The 23,656-nt window shown below is 43.4% G+C and overlaps 1 protein-coding gene across 2 annotated transcripts in view; it reads left to right on the top strand.

The window, feature by feature from the left end:
* Positions 1 to 23,656, top strand: part of Mctp2 (multiple C2 and transmembrane domain containing 2) — a 133,285-nt gene that overhangs the window by 24,566 nt on the left and 85,063 nt on the right. Inside the window, exons 4-8 of one of the 2 annotated variants that reach the window (XM_070043178.1) lie at positions 904 to 1,012; positions 11,198 to 11,340; positions 11,956 to 12,032; positions 12,516 to 12,627; positions 16,575 to 16,610. In XM_070043178.1, coding sequence (XP_069899279.1) covers positions 904 to 1,012; positions 11,198 to 11,340; positions 11,956 to 12,032; positions 12,516 to 12,627; positions 16,575 to 16,610 — 477 coding nt within the window. The remainder of the gene's footprint in view (positions 1 to 903; positions 1,013 to 11,197; positions 11,341 to 11,955; positions 12,033 to 12,515; positions 12,628 to 16,574; positions 16,611 to 23,656) is intronic. The other variant, XM_070043177.1, reaches the window with a different exon arrangement.

The following is a 23,656-nucleotide window of genomic DNA, read 5'->3' as shown; positions in this document are numbered from 1 at the left end:
TTTTAAATTTCTAACAGATGTCCCAGTATAGCCACCTGCCACAACGAGTGGCCCACAGGTTTCAGTGTCCAGAGATGAACTCGGGGCCTAGTGATTGGGTCAGGCTGGACCAGACTCTGCTAAAAATACCTAGCATCCATGCAGGGGTGTGAGGTGAAGGAAGCAGAGCCGACAGCCAAGGCTAGGAGGGATGGTGGTGGTGTGCTGGCCGCAGGACCGGTCGATTGAATGTCTAAAGAGTGGATGAGCTCTGTTTGTCCTTCTCTGTGAAGAAAGACACAGATTTGCAGCGGCTCAAATGCGTCCGTCCACTGGATTCATAGGAAAGACAGGCAAAAATGGGCCTGGAGTTCGGCATGATAGCCCCTGGGTGTTGATGAATTCATGGAGATGGGGGAGACCTGGGAAGCCCCGGGCAGACAGAGGACCCTGTGCGGACGCAGTGAGGAGCATGTATCTCATGGACCAGAGCCACTGAGGGTTTCCCCCACGGAAACTACCCCACGTGGAGCAGTGGGTATTCCCCATGGGTAGTGGGGAGATGTGAGGAAGAAGAGGGTGATGTTTGCTCTCCGGGAGTGCCAGGGCTTCCGTATTTGGCAGGAACCAGCGCTGTAGCGAATCCCTGCATGTTGGCTGTAGGATGCGTTTTGCAAGCTCACGGTCAGTGAGAGGCGACGGAAGATAGCCCGGCACACATCCAACCACTGGACAGCTGATCCTGCAAAGATGTGATCACGTTTGCCTTTGATATCTGGGTTGTACCCCACTGGGGAGAGAGATACAGAGGAGTTCGTTAGAAAGCTAGTGTCAGGGGGCCGTGACACTTCGGTGTGAGTTGGAGGTGTCGCTTGCACATTTAGGCCCAGGACCTGACTGAAATGCTTGTTTTATTCTCTGCAGATGCTCAGGGAAGCCGGGGATGGCCTGAGCCACCTCCCCAGCCCCTTCGCCTACCTCCTCACCATCCATCTGAAGGAAGGCCGCAACTTGGTGGTGCGGGACCGCTGTGGTAAGCAGTCTGCTCGGGTCAGCCCTGGGCTTTGCAGCCCGCACCCTTCTTGTGGTGTGGCTATTTTGCTGGGAAGGCTGTGAGTGGATCATTTCCATCTCGGTAGAGGTCAGGACCTGGGGAGCATTTGTGGAAATCATACTAATAGTCACACAAGAGGCTGTGTGTCTAGCACATAATAACAGCTCAAGAAAGTGTTTGCCTGTCAGGGAGATAGGATGGAGAGCGCTGTAAGCCGCCTATTTTAGCCGCCCCCAAATCCCATTCTGTTTCTTCTCTTAGCTGTTATGTGTCCCTCAGCTCTTCAGCTCAAGGCTAGCGCTCTCCTACTTGAGCCGAAGCTCCACTTCCAGTGTTTTCTGTTTATGTGGTGCTGAAGAATCGAACCCAGGGCCTCACGCACGCGAGGCAAGCGCCCTATCATGGAGCCACCTTCCCAGCCCTTGAATTCCTTTTGAAAGAATGGACTTCAGAATTCTGGACTGCAGAGTTCCTCTGATCTTCCCTCTCTCCTCCCCCAGTCCCCTTCCCCTCTCTCCTTCCCTCTCCTCTCCTTTCTCCTCCCATCTCCCTTCCTCTCTCCTCTTCTCCCTTACTGGGACCCTGACTTAGTTGGGGGGGGGGAGGAGGGAATTTCTGCTGAGCTGGTGGAGTTCATTCTAGCAGCCCTGGGTTCTAGACCGCATTGAAACCCTGTGCATTTCCTTCAAGTTGGCCAACTACAGGATAGCAGTTCCTTGGTTGGCAATTGAAAGACTGCCCTCTGGTGGTCATATTTTAGTATTGCAGAAAGGAAAACAAACCAATTGATGTGCATGATTAACATTTCTAGGACCATTAAAAAAAAAATCTCTCTGCAAGTGTGGGTGAGGATGGTGATCTTTTCTGTACATGGGCATTTGCCCAGGAAACAGCTTGCTCTTCTTGCATTTCCAACACATGTAGATAATGACATTTGTTTAGTATGCAATTTCCTCTACAAATGACAGGAAGAAAAATATGACATTAGATAAGACATTTTCATGCTTGAATGACTTAGAGAGGGGTTTAAATATGTCCCAGTAAGAAGAAGATTCTGCCACATTCTTAGGTATCAATTACCAGATTGTTACAAAGGTAGCTCCGTGTAAGGCACTTTGGACTACAGGTCTGTTTTGCTATTTAGTAGGCTGATTTATATGATTATATCATTTTTATGGTGGCAATTTTGCTTTATAAAGAAAGGTAGCTGGGTGCTGGTGGCTCACGCCTGTAATCCTAGCTACCCAGGAGGCTGAGGTCTGAGGATTGTGGTTTGAAAACAGCCTGGCAGGAAAGTCTGTGAGACTCCTAATCTTTCATAAACTACTCAGATAAAGCCAGAAGTGATGCCGTGGTCAAGGAAAAGACTTCACAAATATATGGAGACAAACATGAGAAAAGCAGATGGGGAGAAAAACATATCAGTAGATAATTCTTAGAAGTTTGAGTGGAACGCACATGTCATGATATGATTTTTTTTTTTTCTATTTGGGCAATAACTGAACTTTGAGCTTAGGCGCCTGGCCTTTGTTTGGCAAGCATTCTACCACCAGGCCTTCAGCCCTGATTGCTTGTAGGTTACTGTCTGATAAGGTCCTGTATTCTAGTCTCAGACCAGCCTCAGACCTTGATTCTCCTACTTGTAGTATCTTGCCTAGCTGGGACTACAGAGTGTACCACCATGCCCACCCCAGATCTAACTCTTGTCATTCTATCTTCATTTTCTAAAGCAAAATATCACCTCGGTTTGATATTGCTGAATGATACCTGTGCTTATCCCTCTAATGTTTTGAGTTGAAAGATTGTGGTTTAAAACCAGTTGACAGGAAATGACTAGAGCAATATGCTGAACTAGAGGCATGGCTCAGGTGGTAGAGTGCCAGCCTAGCAAGCAGGATAAGCAAGCAAAAGCCCTGGACTTCATGACTCTGCATTTCTCTCCTTCCTTCCTTCCTTCCTTCCTTCCTTCCTTCCTTCCTGCCTTCCTTCCTTCCTTCCTTCCTTCCTTCCTTCCTTCCTTCCTTCCTTCCTTCCTTCCTTCCTCCCTCCCTCCCTCCCCCTCCCTCCCTCCCTCCCTCCCTCCCTCCATTACATTCTTAAATGTGTGCACTTGTACTTAATTTCCTTTTCTGAATATCCCAGTCACCCATTGCTTTCGCTAGTATTTTCTGGTTGCATGCACATAACTATTTTCTGTGTTTTTATGTTTTTCTTCAAATTAGTTTACAGCTTTTTTTTTTGTTGTTGTTGCAAAGAACTTACAATGCTATTCTGGAGATATTCTTCGTGTATAAGTGTGTGTGTGTATCTGTGTGTGTCCCGGGGCTTGAACTCAGGGCCTAGGCACTGTTTCTGAGCCACTTTGTGCAAAAATTTACCACTTGAGGTACACCAGCATTTTTGCTGGTTTATTGAGGACAAGAGTCTCATGGAGGGGAGCATGGGGGGAGGGCTGGGAATGTGGCTCAGTGGTAGAATGCTTGCCTCCCATGCATGAAGCCCTGGGTTCGATTCCTCAGTACCACATACACAGAAAAAGCCAGATGTGGTGCTGTGGCTCAAGTGGTAGAGTACTAGCCTTGAGCAAAAGAAGCTCAGGGACAGTGCCCAGGCCCTGAGTTCAAGCCCCAGGACTGGCAAAAAATAAAAACAAATAAAAAGAGTCTCATGGACTTTCTTTCTCTGGCTGTCTTCAAAACATGATCCTCAGATCTCAGCCTCCTGAGGAGCTAGGATGACAGGCCTGAGCCCCATCACCCGCCCCCTCCCGCCCCACCCCTCCCCCCACCCCTCCCCCCACCCCTCCCCGAGTCATACAGGCTTATTCTCCCAAGTGGTTTTATGTTTCTCTTTTACCTCTTCGGTCTAAAATTTATTTCTCACACAGATTAGGAACTTTTTATCATACTGGCTTCCTTCAAGAGACCCAAATATCTCTTTCCCTAATGATGTGGGTGCCCGTTTTGAATTGTGTATTCAAATGTAATACATATCGATGTTTGCTCTCCTGTCCCGGGCCTAGTGCTATGACAGTATCAAAGGCACTGACAGGTCAGGGCCGCTTTCACCTTGCAAACTTGGGACTGACTTCTCCTAGTACTGACTGTGACCGCCAGATGGCACTAAGTCACCGGTGGGCTCAAGTGGGAGCCTGGGCTGGGGGGGGGCGGGGGGGGGGGAGGGAGGGGTGGTCACACTTTAAAGATGAGATGCAAATGCACATCCAGCACTTGCTGAGACTAAAGCAAACCCAGGCCGCTGGGTTTTGCGCCTTTTGTTTTGTTTGTTTTGCTTTTTGGTCTCAGTATTATATATTACCATCAGGTTTTTTTTTTTTTGGTGGTGGAGGGGAAGGCTCCACAAAGTCATGAGCAGATTAAAATGTCTTGGTGCTTCTCGCTTGCCATTATTCAGACCCTAACGTTTTGATTTATGTTAAAAATCAGACCATTTAAGTTTTATTATCTATACGATTATTAACATTTAAAATTACATAATTAAAATACTGTAGAGAGATATCCTCTCCCCAAGCTACTATTAAGCTCCCCTCCTTTTTTGGTGCTGGTTCTGGAGCTTGAAGTCAGGGCCTAGGTTGCTATCTTACGTTCAAGGCTAGTGCTCTACCACGTAAGCCACACCTCCACTTTTGGTGTGTTGGTTCATTGGAGATAAGAATCTCACAGATTTTCCTGCCCAGGCTGGCTTTGAACTGCAATCCTCTGATCTCAGCCTCCTAAGTAGCTAGGATTACAGGCATGAGCCACTGGTAACTGGCTTAAGCATAAATCTTAAGTCCAGTGAAATAGACTCCAGCCTGTAGGGAAAAGATCATGCAGGGCAGAAAGTTTTATGTAAGTTATATACAACTTTATATAAGTATCTGTTACACAAGTTACAGCTATACATTTATAATAAATTTAGGAGTGGACTTTTTCCCCCTCTTTTGCTGGTACCAGAGTTTGAGCATGGGACCTGGTGCTCTTGCTTGGCTTGCTTGCTCAGCTGGGGCTCTACCACTTGAGTCATGCCTCTGGCCCAGCCTTTTGCTGGTTATTTTGGAGATGCCACATAGCAAAGCGCAAATAGCAAGGCTAGTCGAAGACTGGACCGTCAGAGACACACGGTTCTGAGATTGGTAGCTGAAACAGCTCAGCTGAAACCAGTTTCCAACAGCCTAGCTGCCCAGAAAGGCTGAATCAAAGAACACAGCATCTTCAGCGAGGAACTGTTGATTTTGAGAACTTAGGGAGGCTTATTTAGAAAGCTAGTTCCTCCTGGGGAAACAAAAACTATTTTAAATAGTTTCCCCCGCTAAAATTTGCACAGAATCCTAGCAAGAAGTACCTAGGATAAAAAATGCTTTTCCAAGCTGGGTGCCGGTGGCTCACGCCCCTAATCCGAGCTACTCAGGAGGCTGAGATCTGAGGACCAAGGTTCAAAGCCAGCCCGGGCAGGAAAGTCTGTGAGACTCTTAGCTCTAATAAACCACCAGAAAACTGGAAGTGGCGCTGTAGCTCAAGTGGTAGAGTGCTCGCCTTGTGCTGAAGAGCTGAGGGACAGCACCCAAGCCCTGAGTTCATAGCCCCAGGACTGACCAAAAAAAAAAAAAAAGTTTTTCCTACCATTTTTCATAAAGATGATAAATCATGTCTTTAAGACACAGCAACAAAGAAACATTATAGAGACGAATTCGATCCTGGATGTTAAAGTAGATGAATATTAGACCGCGTATGTGATTATATGCTCTCCTTTGAGTTTCCTTTTTTAAAAAAGCTTACTTGAGCGCTACTACTACAAACAGTAGGATCTCCTAGCAGGCATTCTAACTAAGAGACCAGAGCCGTGTGCCAGCTCTTCTGCTCTTGAGGTCAACCTTGGAGATTGGTAGTTTTTCATCTGCCCGGTAGAAATGGAACGGCGTAAGAAAAAGGGAGCGAAGAAGGAATCGGTGGTGGATTTTGTGGCCTTGGACTCCCATGTTCATTCATTCATTCATTCATTCATTACCTGTCTATAATCTAGCACGTGTCTACACGCATCTTTCTTGAACTATGTTTGCATGAGTGAAAAATGGCGTGCATGATACTCCCAGAAGTACGCTTTCTTTGAATCCTTTTTTTTTTCAATTACCTGTAAGAAGTTGTTCAAAGGAGTTGACATTCAACCAAGCAGTGTACGCATAAGGTGTGTCTTGATCAATGCTACCTCTTTTAGCATTCCCCACCTGCCCCTTCCTTCACTTCTCTTAATTTTTTATAGGCTGTGCATTGAATTTTTTTCCCATTTAATAAAGCGGTTTACGTACACAAGCCATCTCGATGGTAGCCATTTTCACCTCCCTTCCGCCCAGCCCTTATTTTTCTTTTATGGTATATACAATGAATTCTTGATTCTTCTTCCCCTCCTCCCCCCAAGCCCCACACGCCCTCTTGTGGGAACTCATTTCCTGGACTTTCTTTGTTTTCTATATTAATTTTTTTTAAAAAGGCAGTGAGAAACTTCTAAGCTGATTATTTTAGTAGCTCCCTGTGTCCTGCTGCATTTCTGAGCAGTCTTCTGTATTTGGTCACACTAAGTATGTGTTTCAAGCAAGGATGTAGCAGTCGCTGCTTCTCTGGCTGGCTTTCGCCCCTGGTGCTGGGAGCACGCTTCTTGAGACCTCCAGCAGGTATTTCTTACTGCCTGGATTAGCTTTCTCTTTGCCCTTCAATGCTCTCCGGCTTTATCTTCTCGGCCAGCAGACTTTTTCCCCCTCTCCTTAATCTCATTTTTGTTCTTTATTCGATGTTACAAGCTGTCTCCAGACTCATCTTTGTAAAGGTTGTTTCTGATCATTTTCTCCCCTGTTCATCAGTGAACCCAATTTTCACTCATTCTTCATGTTAAAATAATTCCAGCCGGACTAACGAGTTAAGTGTTAAAAAACAGCAACAAAGACAAATCAATGGAAAGAAACATGGCTAAATTGATTTAAAAGCTTACAGTGAGAAAATTGCTTCTGTACCTGGGCATTTAATTACAAAGCCAAAAATAGAGTAGTTACACAAGGAAGCTTGTATTTTCAAATCTATTGCATCTGTCTGTCTGCTTGTCTGTCTGTCTGTCTGTCTATCTATCTATCTATCTATCTATCTATCTATCTATCTATCTATCTATCTGCATCTAATCCATCCATCTAATCCACCCATCTAATTATCTATCATTTATCTGTCTAATCCATCTATCTAAGCCATCATCCAACTATACAATTATCATTTATCTATCTAATATATCTTTCTAATTTGTCCATCCATCTATCTAATTATCTGTCATTTAATTTATCTAATCCATCCATCTATCCATCTATCCCTCTATCTAATCTCTCCATCCATCTGTCATTTCTCTAATCCATCCATCTATCCCTCTATCATTTATCTGTCTAATCTCTCTATCCATCCTTCTAATTATGTATATATATAATGTATCCATTTGTATATATAGATATATCTGATAGGTATTTATATATGTAATATGTATATATAATATGCATATGTACCTAATATATAGAGTGCATATTTGATAAGTATATGTATACATGTGTATGCATAATGTATACATGTATATACATGTATATACATGTGTATAGATAATCTGATATATCTATGTCTATAGATAGATGGATGTTTTTTTTTTTGTCAGTCGTGGGGCTTGAACTCTGGGCTTGGGCACTGTCCTTGTGCTATTCAGCTCAAGGCGAGCACTCTACCGCTTGAGCCACAGCACCACATCCGGTTTTCTAGCAGTTTATTGGAGATAAGAGTCTCACGAACTTTCCTGCCCGGGCTGGCTTTGAACCGCGATCTTCAGATCTCAGCCTCCTGAGTAGCTAGGATGACAGGCGTGAGCCACCGGCGCCCAGCTAGATGGATGGTTTCTAATGTAATCTACACTCAGTGAAGTCAGATTGTGTGATAACCTTTGGAAAAGCTGGGCAGGAGGGATGGGCTTAGGATATTTATAATGGGGTGTGTAGACAAGGTGGAGGTTCACAGGACCCGTCTACGGGATTGTGCTGCGCATGCACATGATTAAGAAGACAAAATCCCTTGCAAAGAGTACGGGGTGTGGTCTGTTCTTGTGGAGCTTACTACTTCTGCTGGGGAGGACAAGCCAGGGATCAGGAGACAAAACACCCATGTCTCTCCTGGAATGCCCAGAGAGCACCCTGTGCACCCCCGTGTACCCTGTGTGCCCCCCGTGTGGCTCCGTGGGCCCCTAAGTGCATGGATGCATGTACACACACGTATGTCTATACACACTCATGTGCATGCGGTGTATATACACATGACTGCATGTACATGCATGGGAATGTGTCCACACCCGTGCATACACCCATGTCTTAAGTATGTTCAGGTGTGCACCATGCACACACACGTATGCATATATGATGGGCATGTGTGTCTAGGAATACGTGTGTACACGTGGTAGGCAGGTTGCGCATATTCATCGTACGCCTTCTCACAGTTTAAATCCTTCGCAGATTCTAACAGCAGCGCAGAGCGAATGCGTCAGCAGCCGCCGTGAGGGCGGGCCCCGGTTCACGAGGGCACGGCCCCTCTGAGGGAACTCCTCGCTTGCCCAGGGCAGACACAACTGACCCAGGCTGCCTGTTTGTCCGTCTGCAGTTGCTCGGCTCTGTGGCATCATGTAGAGGCTGTGGTGTGCAGACACAGGGGGACACGGCTGTGGGGAGATTCCTCGAACCATCTTGAGACTCTGAGTGAGAGGTTCTGGGTGTCTAACTGGGCAGACCTGGCGGAGGCCCCAGGATGGAGGCCCCAGGATGGAGGCTGCATCCCCGGGCTTCAGGCCTCTTCCTTCTCCACCTGGAGTCTCATTGTGGATGAAGCTCCCGTCTTCGGGGTGGAAGTCCACCCATTCAGGTGTCATCTCGTCAGGCGGAGAGGCTGGGGGGTGGGGGGCGGCTGCCTTTCTGGGAAGCTGACCCCTTTCAGAACCCGCCTAGTTGAGATGTCACTTACTCGACAACGAGTCACTTAGGCTCAAGGAGTGAAAATCACCAAATGCTCCCTGCCTTTCTCCAATATATTTTTTTTTTCCCCCTCCTAACAATTAACGCTGCACTAACTTGACACCCTCTTCCCTTGTTTGCCTTTGTCAACCCCCGGTCCTTTTCTTCTATTAATTCCAGACATTAATATTTTCTTTTATGCAACTGCCGCCATTCACCCGTGAAACAGTTTGAACATTATGTAGCTGTCAAGAGGTCTGGGATTACCCAGTATGCTTTGCCTGTGAGAAACTGACACCACGGGCCGAGTTTTGAGATGTTTATTTTGAGAGTAGGCTGACAAGCATGAAAGCCTGATCCCCGAGTGGCAGTTTCATTTAATTAAAGGCCTCTTTTTATTATAGTTTCCCCCTACTTTCACATATATATATATATTTATATATATATATATGTATATATATATCAGGATGATCGTTAATGTCTGACTTGCCAGAGGTATTTTCCTGTAGTGTTAAAGAAAGGAGGAAGTGGACAGACGCCTTGCTCACTACTGAGAATTCTACGGGTGTCTACGAATGCATGTATTTTTAACAGTGCCTCACACAAACACTGCTCAATATGGTGTGTGTGTCCAGGTTTCAAATAACACAAATGTTGGGCTCGGCTACCCAACTTAAAAAGTGATAGTTGAATGTGTGTGTTTGTATGTGTGTGTGTGTATTTGAACTTTAATGTCCTTGTTTAAAGTTCATATCCTTGGCTCTATTGGAACAAGGGTGGATCAACAAGGGTGTGGCTTATGGAGTCTCTTAATTCTATTAATTACCTAGCAAACACGGCAGAGTGATCTTACCCTGATCACGAGGCTGCTTTGATTTCACATCATGGGAAACTTCCCTGAATTTATTTGCAGCCATTTTTAGACCATAGAAGCCAAAGGAAGAACTCGGTGAAACAACCACCACCAAACCACCACCACCACAGCAAACAAAACAAAACACCTCAACTATTCAGGGATTTCAATCTGGGGCTCTTCATGGCTTGGAAGGTGTCACGTGACTGCCTTTCCACATACTCATCTCCGATGCTGCTGCATTGGCTCTCACGGTGGGTTTTGCTGGCGTGGCTGGTTATACCAGGGGATAGAACCCTGTACCCTGCATCCTCGTGAGCACTGCTCTGTTTCAGAGATAGCCTAGGTCCTCATGGCCTCTTCTCCTTTGTGCTGTTTTTGTTTCTCAATCATTATAAAACGATACACACATGTGCATGTAACAAAGGCACAGCACATCATCCATGTATTTGTTTTGCAAGCTGTTGTTATTGATAATAATAAAACCTCCTCAATCGATCTGGGAGAAACACTGTGGAGGACCATCTTCAGTCATCTCTTTCCGCCCTGGGCCGGTTGGAGGGGAGGAGAGGTCTTCACTCACTCTGTTGTTGGCATCCACTCCAAAGCTCCCCGGGGCAGGTCCCACGCTGTCAGCCTGGGAGGCGGGCGGAGGGCTGGGCAGGCTTGGAGCTCCACAGGCCGCGGGGTGGAGGGAGAAACAATGGCTGCTGCTCGTGTGGCAGGTGCAGGGGGACAGGGGAGAATGGCCAGGCTCTGTCAGCTTAATCTCTGTGCCCTCAGTGCCGCGCTCTGTCGTCTGCTGGCCGGTCCTTTGAGCGTGTGGTGGCTTTGTGTATTGTGATTGTGTTTCTGAGGGTGGGGGCTCTGTTGGGCGGGCCAGCTGCAGAAGGTTTGCAGATTCACTTGCTCTGCTTTTCGGTGGGCCTCTGGCTGTTCCTTGGGGAGAGGGGCTTGCGTCTCCGTCTCCCCAGGACTCGTGACACTTGAGTTGATGCCTTGAATTTTTGTGGGCAGCAGAGAGATGATAGACCCGCATGGGGCCAAACGGGGAAAACAAAACAAAAACCCTCAAAGTACCCATTCATATTCTAGTAAAGGTAAAAAGAGAGAGAGAAGGAATTAGTCATTTACTCCTGAATTATTTCATTCCCTCTTTCTCTCCTCCACCAGAGGGGCCTTCGAGGTCTGAGCAGCAAGACCTGGCTGCTCTTGGCACGGTGTCCTGAGCCCCAGCCCTGAACGGATTATGTCTACTTAAAAACTCTTGTTCTCTCTTCCTCTCCTTTTCCTTTGAAAGGCACAAGCGATCCCTATGTGAAATTTAAGCTGAATGGGAAGACCCTGTACAAAAGCAAAGTCATCTATAAGAACCTGAACCCAGTATGGGATGAAATCGTTGTGCTGCCAATTCAGAGCCTCGATCAGAAGCTGCGGGTGAAGGTAATCTCGGATGGCTGGGGGGGAAAAAATCCTAAGATCTTCTCTGGGATTTCTTACGCCTTCTAGGAAGCCAGCGGGTCACTGTCGAGGCATAGACTGAGTGTGAAATCCTATCTCCACTGACCGTATGTAAACGGGGGAGGATTGTTACTAGCAGCAAGTAATGACACCGTACAGAAAGCTTTGCCTGTGAGGATCACTTTATACCTCAGAGCGCTTCAAGCTCCCCGGCGATTGCTCCAACATCTGGGCTCAAAGAGCAGGAGTTGGGTTCGAGAAGAGGTCCCGCTGTAGAATGCTTAGCAAATTTCTGTTTCCTAAGACCTGCTTCCCGTAAGGAGAGGTGCTAACTTAGAATGAGATCTCATTCAAACAACAGGAAGTGATCTGTTTTCAATGTATACCCCTCCTCTACCCCCCCCCCTCCAATGAGTAAGGCTGGATACATTTCTTCTTTCTATAGGGTTGGTTTACATTTCTCTGTAAGTGGATGGTACAAATTATTGTCAGGTGTGAAGGAGAGATTTTTTTTTTTAAAGGATCCTTGTTGTTCATTTGAGAAACTGTGGGTTTGTGCACATTCCTACACATTCCCGACCTCTCTGTGCTCTGTAGGTGTACGATCGAGACTTAACCACCTCGGACTTCATGGGCTCTGCTTTCATTGTTCTCCGTGATCTCCAACTTAACAGGTATGTTCATTAATTAATTAATTTTTACTACTTAATGGGAACTTGAGGTCCTCACGCGTGACACTTGTGGAGAGCAACCCAAATAAATGAAAGACTGGTGTTATTGTTAGATTCTGCTCGTTGCAGATGACAAATCTAGTTTTTCAGACAGTAAACCTTTTATAACACACCTGGAAATATGTGCTGGGGTTTTCATTGTTAAACATTCAGGCTCATTCACTTAAGACCAATAGTTTATCTTTTATTTGGGCCACATGGCCTTGCAGATGAGTTAGGTGGCTATTGGATCAGATGATACCAAACCAAGTTTTCTGCCCTGACAGTGGTTGGTTTCTTTTCACTGAATCTGGGGCTCTCGTGTAGCATTGGCGTTTTGATCCTTCACAAGAGATAGGAGACTTTTTACCATAAGCTATCTATGGTGCCAAAAGACCAGTCGGTGTTAAAATGATCATTATTTTTGTATTTGCCTTTCACTTACAGAACGACTGAGCATATTTTAAAACTGGAAGATCCAAACAGCTTAGAAGATGACATGGGAGTGGTTGTGTTAAACCTGAACCTTGTTGTGAAGCAGGGGGATTTCAAGAGACATGTGAGCAGAAAACTCTTATTCTTTTTAAGCTCGCTCCTGTGATTTCCATTTGATTATTGGGCTATTGACATTTTTATAATTATTTTTAGGAGGAAACAAACACTTTTCTTTATAAACTTACGGAACCCATCTGTGGTTACCTACGTGTCATTTGAATGACCAACAGGAAAGCACATTAAAGAATTATCTCTAACTTGGCTAGAGATGTGATTAGTATTACTGTAATTAAAACTTAGATGTGATTCATATGTTACTTACAGTTGCTTGCCTGAACTATATGTTCACTCATTTTCAAGAGTTCTGTTTAGTAATTTTTTGGGGTGTGTGTCCTAGATAAACTTTTTTAAAAATCTCATTTTCATTTATGAATATGTTTTAAATATTATAAATCATTTGCAGCATTCTGAATTTTCCTTCCTTTCTCTTACCTACTAAGTTTGGGGATAGTTTGGTGAGGAGAAAGATTTTAGTATTCTCTGTTCTCCTTCATGGAAGTTTTCCGTGAGTCCCAGCCTTCTGAAGATGTCTGTTACATCCAGAGCCACCCGATTCTATCAGGACGCAAAGGAGACTCTGTTCTCAGGAACATATAGCTGACTGTAAATCACAATTTCACTTTATGTTTTGGGATTATACATTTTTAATCCCGCACACTAAAATAAGAACAAAAATGTGCCTTATTATAACTTACTTGAAAGGCATTTTTTTCTCATTTTGCTGGAGAAAGAATAAAATGTGTTTCTGTCTTGCCTGGGTGGAGTTCACTGTGAACAATCTGACACTTGTGTGTGAGTTAGGTTTCAACAGACAAGAGTCAGACAAGGAGAATAATCTCCATAGAACATACCAACACTGAGAGCTGTAATTTGTGAGTTGTAATTTGGACATCAACAGTGGTTTGCTAGCAAATACACAGAAGGTGGGCTTCAAGAAGTAGAACTGGGTTGTCCCCTTTTAATTATTAGTGCCAACTAAACATTTGCGTTTTAATTTGGATTTCCTGATGGTAAGTTTGCTCAACAGAGACAGAACAAATCTCTGCTGATCACTTTTTTTTGTTTTAAAGAAGTACCCCATACTTAGGATGTCAGTGAATCTGGTATTTTGATGTTATGATGTCTGAAATTGATATTGAAAATAAATAATTTTTGAGCTGGAAGCTAGCTTAAAATAACCCAAGATACAAATAACCAATGTATTCTCAAATGTTCCTGTGTATTTAAGTGGTGTTTGTAAAGTTACATCATTTCCTGCATGAACACATTGACATATTTAAATGACTACTTTGTGGATTTTTCTGTAGTCTATTAGAGCAGTCATCTTGCCATTTAAATACATTTAAATTGGCCCCCAAATTTAGAGAGGCCAAGTAAGTGGGATTTTAGGTTTACTTGATTTCAAATTGCAGAGTGATTAATACTAGATACACCTTGGATTGGGTGTTTGTAAAGCAACTCAATTTTTTTTTTCAAGTTCAAAGTCCATGGGTAGTTCCTGCTTTACTGTGTTTGGCTCTTCTTATATTTAACCCTCCCCTCCCCAGCCTGTCTTCTGTGTTGAAGAATTGGTTAGACAGTGTGCTCACTCATGTGGTTTCTGGTCTGGTGTACAACCTATTTATTTTGTATATTTCTATGGAGACCGTATACAAAACCCTGGCTCTTCTCGTTGGCAGCTTGCCTTTTTCTCTTTATATATTGGTCAGAGTATCGCTTAGGAATACTCACATAATAATTTATTCTGAGCCATATGTGGCTTTTCTACTTCAATCGCGTGTGATGGGCCCTTGGAGTGTCATAGATAGGAGAAAACATTTGTTCTTTTCATCAAGTGAAGTTCATATTTCAAGGTACTTTTATATTGAGGTTTTTAAATGGAAAGGACTAGCCCTTGGGACCAGTGGGCCATAGATAACTAGGTACCTTTGATACATTTCTATTTCAATTCCAGTTTCGATGGAGGGACTTCAGCAGGGATCCTCAGTTTTGTCTCCACTTATTTTTTCTTTCCATCAACCATGAAGTTAGTGATTGTTGCTACAGAACCAACCTGTCCTCTCCCCCCCCCCCCCCCCCCCACACACACAAGAAAAACCTTCACACCTACAACTTGTCCCAAGTTTTCCCTCCTGGGTAGAGATCGAGACCTAGGTAACACAGATGAGAACTGGAATCTTCCGATCAGGTGCTAAAACATTTGTTGGAAGGCTGACAAATACTTTTTTTTTCCTGAGTAAATAGAAGAATGCAATGAAAAGATTTTTATTTTATTTTTTGTCAGCCTGCCTAGCTTTGAATCCCAGTCCCACCAAGAGTTAATCAAGTCTACACCTTTCTCTGAACCTCTCAGTTCATTTTCCTTAGGTGAGGAAGGAAGATAAGGAAAGTATTTGTTTCCTAGTGCTATGGAGAAGATCGGGATGAAGAGGTGTGGTGCTTCTAAGGACGTAGACACATTCAGTGTGGTAGTGTGTAGCGAAGGGTAAGCCATGCGGGGAAGTCATTTTTCTATGGATATTCTTTAATAATAATCCATTTTGATTATTATCACACAAAAAAGCAAAGAATTCTATGTGAGTAGGATTTAAATAGCTTCATCCTCTTGCAAGATGCTAATTAATTTTGGCATTTGGGTTGGGTGAAAATACGTGATACCACACTGAGAAAAGACCAGCTGGAAGAACTGATTTTACTCTCCTGGTGGTAGTTTCTAGAACTCTTTGTCACGTGTTAAATGTTGATTTCCTCCTCGTTTCACCAGGGGAGGTGTTCTGAACAAAGAATATTTTCAAGCCATTTCTGTACCAACGTTTCTAGTTCTTGGGCAATGGAATCGGAGTGAATTTATCCTAAAGACCATTTATTTCTGGTGTCTCATCTCCAGGCATGGCATATGGACAAATGGATAGGCCAGTTAACTGAGAAGGATTATTTTTTCCTTCAGTCCAGTCGTAAATGTGGTCTTCTCCATTAGGCTTATAACTGAGTTAGCATATTCCAAATTTATCCAAATGTTAACGACCAGTGAGTGAGCTGGTTGAGCAGCCTAAGTAGAGCCTTGAAACAGAGAATGCTCACCAGAGTAAGAAGATGGTTTTGCAGAAAGAACATTTTAATTTTAAATCTTTTTTGTACCAGTCCTGGGATTTAAACTCAGGGTCTCTCTGTTTCCTTTGACTTGTTTTGCCCAAGGCTGGTGCTCTATGAGCCACACCACCACTCCAGTTTTTTTGCTACTTAATGGGAGATAAGACTCTCATGGAATTTCTAGCCTGGCTGGCTTTGAACCACGATCATTAGATCCTCCTTAGGAACTAGGATGACAGATGTGAGCCGCCAGCCGCCAGGTTTTAATTTTAATTGTAGTTGTGGCTCAGCGGGCTCAGCATATCTAATGAAAGATGAGGGAAGAACCACGTGGAAAATATTTTTCTTCTCTTACTCAGGGCTGTAGTAACTTATTTTCCTTAATTAGGAAATAATGACTCCACATATTTTCCTGTTGTTTTGGATATTGTGTATTAGCTTATGAAACTTAATCGAATAGTATTTGCTGTTTTCTGGGAATACGGAAACTTACACATGAACTAACATTAGTCATAAGTGTTTTCACTTAGGAGAAACCTGATTTTCTACTTTTTTTTTTTTAAAAAAAGAGAAAATGGTACCAGTTTCAATGTCATTTCAATAATACCTTTAGGAACAGAACAGTATCCATTTGCTATGAGCTGGGTAGACTAAACACTGGAAGAAAATTAGGTGCAATGTACAAATGGGAATTTTAGCATTCGTACATTCTTGCTTAAATGTGCTTTGTTCATAACATCAGAATTTGAATGCCAACCATAGCACATAAATTATAGCCTATAACACAGTAAAATCACTTTATTAATGAGTTTTCTCTGTTCCTTTGTTACCATCTTGATTATCCAATGGTGCCAAACTTAGCGGTGGTCGCATCGGAAGCGGATAAGTGCCAACAAGGTGAATATATCTGTGTTTTCCTTTTCATTCCTTTCCATACTGTGGCTGAAACTTCATCTTTGAAGCAAAGAGAAATGCATATACATATTGGACATCACTCAACCTTTACTTGTTATGGTATTCGTTGTCTCTTAACATATAAGAAGGCAACAATTTTCCTTTAAAATTTCATTTAATAATGGGCCTGGCCAGATAGTTGAACTCATTGCTTGTTGGAATGGTAACATTTCATATGTACCAGACATGTTTGAATTGTATATACCCTTAAGCTTGGATTATGAAGCATATGATGTGGTTAGATTTATTCCTTTAGGAAGTTATTTACCATCAAATTTAAAAACTACCATCAGTATTATTGGGGCAATGTACAGATTGAGAGGAAGGAATGTGAGGTATGTTTTCTAAGTCTCTTGGATAATGTCTTCTGATAAGAAGCTATTACTCTTTGCGGAAGAATATCCCAAATTATTTCTTCGTGAGATGATGGCTGTTTTGTTTTACTTTGTTATTAATGTCAAGCAATTACACAGTGGCTATACAGTAGTGCTTAGGTATTCTAAGGGGACATTCTGCATGTAATAGTTTGATCAAGTTATTTAGTGTGTGAATTATCACATAGGAGACCAAGTGCAAAGGTTATTAGAAAAGTAAACGAAAGCCCTCTAACTTCATTTAGCTACTTTTGAAAGAGAAATTCTTAGGAAAATAATTCTAATTAAACGGCCTACATCCAGGTCTACTGCCATGATGGTGGTGGAGGTGGTGGTGGTGGTGGTGGTGGTGGTGTGTGTGACAGGCAGAGGCTTTTCTCATAATCAAGTTGTACTTACAGATGTGCACATGTGGTGAGATCTTTAACTTCTAACAGAATGCCTCCTCTATAAAATAACTAGTTTACAATTAGGATACCTTCAGATCAAAGTGTGTGTGTGTGTGTGTGTGTGTGTGTGTGTGTACACATGTGTGTATGTGTATGTGTTTGAGGGAGAGGAAGAGGGTGTGAAGATAGGAGACAGAGAAACGAGGCTGGGTTAGGATCCCTTTTGGTTTGGGAGGTAGCAGGAGAAGCTTTTCCCCCACGTAACTGAAATACAGCCACGCTTTGCATTTGAACACTTCCAAGTACCTGTGACCACGGCAAGTTGTTACCCTGCCAGTTTGTTAGAAATAAACCTGAGAGTGCTAAGTGGTTGTGTGTGCCCTGTCTCAAAGCTCTCCAGTCTGTCTTACTCCTGGGCTTCCACTAGAGGGTGGAAGAGGCCCGTGTCTCACGGCCAACGAGGTCCAGCGCCGGCCTGCCCCTTTCCAGTCTGCAACCACCCAGGGCAGTAAACCTTCCCAGAATGCTTTGGTGAAACCTGACAAAGCAGTATTTCCTCCTTTATTGATTCTGCTAGTGCACTAAAACATTGGTACTGTACATCAATAACCAGCTTTAGTTAGGGAGCTCTGGTGTGTGGAAGAACATAAAAGACTGGAGAGAAAAATTGCGAGCTTGGGGAATATTGGAGTCTAGGGAGGACCGGAGAGGTTATGGAAGAATGGCCAAAGGAGTGAGGAGGGATGGGGGAAAAAATGTTGACGGCTTGGAGAAAGATATCAAAAATATGGAAGGGAACAGAGGATCTAGAGAGCCGTGTGTGTGTGTGTGTGTGTGTGTGTGTGTGTGTGTGTGTGTGTGTGTGTGTGTGTGTGTGTGTGTGTGTGTGTGTGTGTGTGTGTGTGTGTGTGTGTGTGTGTGTGTGTGTGTGTGTGTGTGTGTGTGTGTGTGTATGCGCGTGTGTGGTATCTTAAAACTGAGCTGTATTCCTCTCTCTCTTTTCTCTCTCTCCCTTTCTCTCCCCCTCTTTCCCTTTCAGAAATATGGAAGGGAATGGAGGATCTAGAGAGCAATATGTGTGTGTGTGTGTGTATGTATATATGTGTATGTATATGTATATATGTGTATGTGGTGTCTTGAAACTGAGCTGTATTCCTCTCTTACTCTTTCTTTCTCTCCCCCTCTCTTCCTCTCCCCTTTCTCTCTCCTTCTCCCTCTTCCTTTCCCTTTTTATCCCAAGTCATACTGATTTCTGAAATTTTGACTTCTGCGTGCAGGGGTTTAAAAGTATTATTAATGTCACCGACTACTCTACATTTAGTAAACTTACGAATGATAAGAATTCATTGACAGCTGCTCAAGTTCTTTGAAACATGTAAGGTATACCCTGGGGAAGACTTAGGAACTCTGTCCAGAGTTTCTGCTTCTGAGAGTGTGCAGTTCGAAACAGAGGTGTGGAGGAATTGCTGATTTGTCTTATGAAAATAGACTCACAGACGCTATTAGAGACATTGTCGTTAACTCTGTGTATACTGGCTAGCTTACCTGATGACATGTTTACGCGAGAAGTATCATTTTCTTTTAGGCTTCACGTATTATAGTTCATAGTGGGTAATGTCTTGACATGTATGAAAAACTTCATGTTCTATTATGGTGTACAGCCGGTAAAATATCATTAACATGCCCACCTCAATCTGTTTCTTATAATATCTTCATTTAGACAATCGTGTCTCTTCCTCTAATTTCCTAATTTTTGCATCAAATGTACCTGCGTGGTATATATATATATATATATATATATAGAGAGAGAGAGAGAGAGAGAGAGAGTGTGTGTGTGTGTGTGTGTGTGTGTGTGTGTGTGTTTGTGTGTGTTTAAACTTCTTCCAAACCATTTCCTTACTGTTTTGCCTTATCTTTTGATAGTAAATATATATACATATATATATATATATATATATATATATATCCTTCTAAAATAGGAATGCATACCTATTTTAAATGAGCATTTAAAGAAGCAATTAGCGGTTTGATTCAATAGGACCTGGATTGCCATGTAATTTCTTTATGGATTTCTGGTAGGTCTTCGGTGTAACTACAGGGCCGCTTTCCCAGCCTCCCTTCTGTCTAGCTTGAGAACTGTAACCAGGGTGGGGATAAAAACCAACAGCTGCCCCTTCTATCAAGCAGCATGAGAGGAGAAGGGAAGGAAGAAATCGCTGAAACAGAATTGAGAATTCACTGACTGGACTCAGAAACTTAGGAAACACACACACGCACGCACACACACACACACACACACACACACACACACACACACACACACACACACACACTTCCCCTCCCTCCCCCCCCCCCCCATGGTCACTTGGTCTATAGCAGTGCTATGTCTGAACACAATGATTTTTTTAGATAGAGATTTCCATTCCTTACAATGACACTACAGAGATGAAGTACATAGTTTGACATAGCCCCCCCCCTCGCCTTTTTTCAGGCCACTGGTTCATGCATTTATATGTCCTCTCTCTAAGAGGGGACCTTCCTGAGTGTATAACTTTATTATTTAGGATGGAATTAATGGATGGTGCCAATTCTTTTAGACTATTTGGCTTCCTGTTCTCTTATTCCACTGTCTGTTACTGCAGAAGCTGATGTCTGCAGGCTGCATTTTCTTTAATTTTTATTTTATTTTTGTCAGTTGTGGGGCTTGAAGTCCAGGCCTGGGCACTGTCCCTCAGCTCAAGGCTAGTGCTCTACTACTTGAGCCACAGCACCACTTCTGGCTTTTTCTGTTTATGTGGTGCTGAGGAATCGAACCCAGAGCCTCATGCATGAGGTGTAAGCATTCTACACTGAACCTCCTTCCCAGCCCATCAGGGCTGCATTTTCTAGCTCCCTTGACCAGCAGGTTTCATATCTATCTATCTATCTATCTATCTATCTATCTATCTATCTATCTATCTATCTATCTGCTATTATCTATCATCTGCATCATATCTCCCTGCCTATCTGCTATCTATAATATCTATTATCTGTCTGCTATCTACCTACGAATCAATTAATCTATCTGATAATCTACTGTCTATTATCTACCAATCAATCACTTTATCTGATAATCTACCTTGTCTTATCTATTATCATCCAGCATCTGCTATCTATTATGTATCTGCTAGCTGTCTATATCTATATCTATTATATATCTGTCTATCATCTATTTACCTATCTGTGTATCTATCATCTATCTGTTCTCTGTCTATTATCTACCATCTATCTATCTGTCATCATCTGTCTCCATCATCTAACTTTAATGCCGGTAGAATGACCTTTTCGGTGGTCTTCCCTTCTCTCTGAAAGGAGCCTGTAGTCCATCTCTTGTCTGGCCAGAAATCTGTCTGAACCTTTCAGACTAGACACACTCTTCTTCAGCCGTTCATCCGATCGCCCCTCCAAGTGACGTGAGACTTAGACTTGCTCAGGGATCCCCCCTGGAGTGTAGTCTGAACTGACAGGCTGATAGGAGAGATGAGACGTAAAGAGATAGAGATATTTAGAGGTGCAGGGGGGACCCTTTCCCCTGGCCTTGCAGGTTGGTGGGGCTTGTAAGAACCAAAGTTAGAGTCATCCTGGGTCTAGACTCCTTTGCATTGTAAGTCAAAGCCAAGACAGGAAAAAAAGTAGAAAAGACTAGATCTGACATACGGCCGTGCGTGCACATACGCATGCACATGCTCATGCACACACAATCAAGAAATATTGGATGATAAGAGTTTCCTGTAGATTATGACAAAAAGATAAGCTTGTTGACTTAAACTCCTTTTATTATTTAGTTTGCAGCAGTAGGTAAGAACGCGAGAATGATTTTTGAACTCTGAGAGCTCTTTGGGTATTTAAAGACCTCATCTATTTACTTAATCTTTTTATTCTCTTCATTCAGTTGTTTTATAAATTTTTAGGTGGGAAACTCGAGCGACGATATGCTTTTTTAATTGCAAAAAGATTCCAGGTAAAATAGCTTTTAAAAAAAATCATGATCTTGTTTGTAGAAATTCTTCCTCTTTTTTTTTTTTTTCTGTCTTGTTTTGGACCTGTGGTAGAGTTTTCATCTACACAGACACATCTTACCCTCCATCCATATGTGGTAAATCTGAGGAGGCTGATGTTTGATGATCCTTAGGCAAAAGGGGTCTGTGTGGCTGTAGCATCCATACTTGCAGGATTTTCTTCAGATGATATAAAAGAGCTGCCAAGGGGAATCTAGTCTGGAAGTCAGGGTCCCTGCAAGTGTGGGCCTTCTTAGTGTCACCTGCAAAAGCTGCCGGTGACAGAGAGCCATTTCACGTGTTGAAAGGGCCTTGCAAGGAATATTTCGTAAAACTTTTTGAGTAGATGGCTGTTTTTCCCATCACGTTTTTTTTTGGGGGGGGGTTGGGAACAGTGGTCAGCATGGATGAATCGTACACTCTATTGCTTTTCTTACCAAGCTGATGAATTTTTTTTTTTCGGATTTGTCACCATAGCATCAAAGAAATGATCGATGCCAGTCCAAAAAGAGGATGCACGGGAAACATGATTCTATACTTCTGTCACCCGGGTGATAGGAAGGGTCTTTGTGCACAAGTTGGCACTTCAAGGATGTGCAGATCATTCATGGTTTTGTCCCTCCCTCGCTCTCCTCCCCTTGGCTCCTCCCTCCTCCTCCTCTCCATTTTGGAGCGTCTTGGATGAGCTGGCCATCACAGGCAGTTCTGGAGCTCCGCCTGGCTCACTGTGACCTTGGTTTGGATTCTGACTCCTTGTCACCTTTCATGATCTTGCTTGACTTGTCCCCTCTCTGCCCTGCTTCCTGGGCTCAGGAGAAAGAGCAGACAGAGAACTCACCTCACTTCCTGGGTTTCTGTGGAAGCTGCCTCCAGGACCCTGGGTCCTGGCATCTCAATGCAGACTCCTTAGCATGTCCTCTCCAAGGAACTCCTTAAAATACAGCCGTGTGGCTCTCAGAATAGAGGTGAATCATGGCTTTGAAGGTCTATTCCTGGATCAAAACCTTCTGTGGAGACTGGGGTGACTCTGGGTGCCTCCCCCCCACTGCATTTGAAGTCAGAGGACGTGCTATGGTGTGCTCTCCCACTACCCCTTCCTTCTCATGTCCTAGAAATACTTATTTCCCAGGCTCTCTCCCTTTTACAGTAACCAGTATGGCTAACCACTGAATATCATACCTTGGCTTCCACAAATGAATAACCACGGCACCGGCCTTCCGTGGAAATGGTTCTGTCCTTTCAAGAAGAATGGGTGTGGATCTGATAGGGTTGGGGTCCCAGGCAGAGAGAGCAGATGAATGAATCAACATAGAAATAGTAAAAGGTGCTGATCCTTGGGGAGAGGGGGAAGAAAGAGAGGAAAGGAGGATAATATAAAAACCCTGATGTGCTATATTTTATCTAGTCTGTCTGTGGAGGAATTAGGGTCAGGCCCCAGGTGACTCTGCTGCATCTGCTGGTGTTCCCTTCAGTTCAGGTGGGCTGGGTCCTTTCTGGCCTATCTCCTCCCTGGGCTGCATTAAGATGACAAATTTCACTTATGGGCTAGGGCATGGGACATGAAAGCCTGAGCTATTCCAGCTAACTGAGTGAGTGCAGATGAGCTGATTTATTGTGGGGTGGAAAGGAAGAGTGTTTGAAGAACAAATAGATGTTATCCTGACTCTGCCACAGAAAGGTGCATAGAAGGTCTGAACTCCGCCTCCAACCTCCGACTCCTTTGCCTCATTACCCCTCTTGAGGGTGGAACTGAAACATTCAAGTAATTAAGGAACTTCTTTAAAGCACACACATACGCGCACGCACACACAGACCCACACACCCACAGTATGTGGCATGCAAATGAACTTCAATTTTGGAGCCATTTTAGTAGTCGGATTATCAATATTGTACTACTACTACTTGTAGTATTATACATGCTTTATTATTTAGGGTGAGATAAATAGAAGGCATGTCTTGTGTCTTTTTCTGTCTGTGAACTCTATAATAGATCATTCTCTTACCCTGCCTTTGAGAAAGGGAGGACAGGAAAAAAAAAAAAAAACCCATCACCACCAACAACTTGAATAGCAAGAAAGCAAGTGCATCAGATCAAACATGACTGCGCTAAATACTAAAATGTTCAAAGTCCGACAGAGATAGATAAAGGCTTTGATGGAAAGTGGATATTTCCCAGGGACATTACAAGC

The sequence above is a fragment of the Dipodomys merriami genome, unplaced genomic scaffold (genome assembly GCF_024711535.1).
Source record: "Dipodomys merriami isolate MVZ:Mamm:240054 unplaced genomic scaffold, mDipMer1.0.p SCAF_33, whole genome shotgun sequence".
In the NCBI taxonomy this organism is placed as follows: domain Eukaryota; kingdom Metazoa; phylum Chordata; class Mammalia; order Rodentia; family Heteromyidae; genus Dipodomys; species Dipodomys merriami.
The sequence above is the reverse complement of the archived record's forward strand: the minus strand, read 5'-3'. Positions and strand labels throughout refer to the sequence as shown.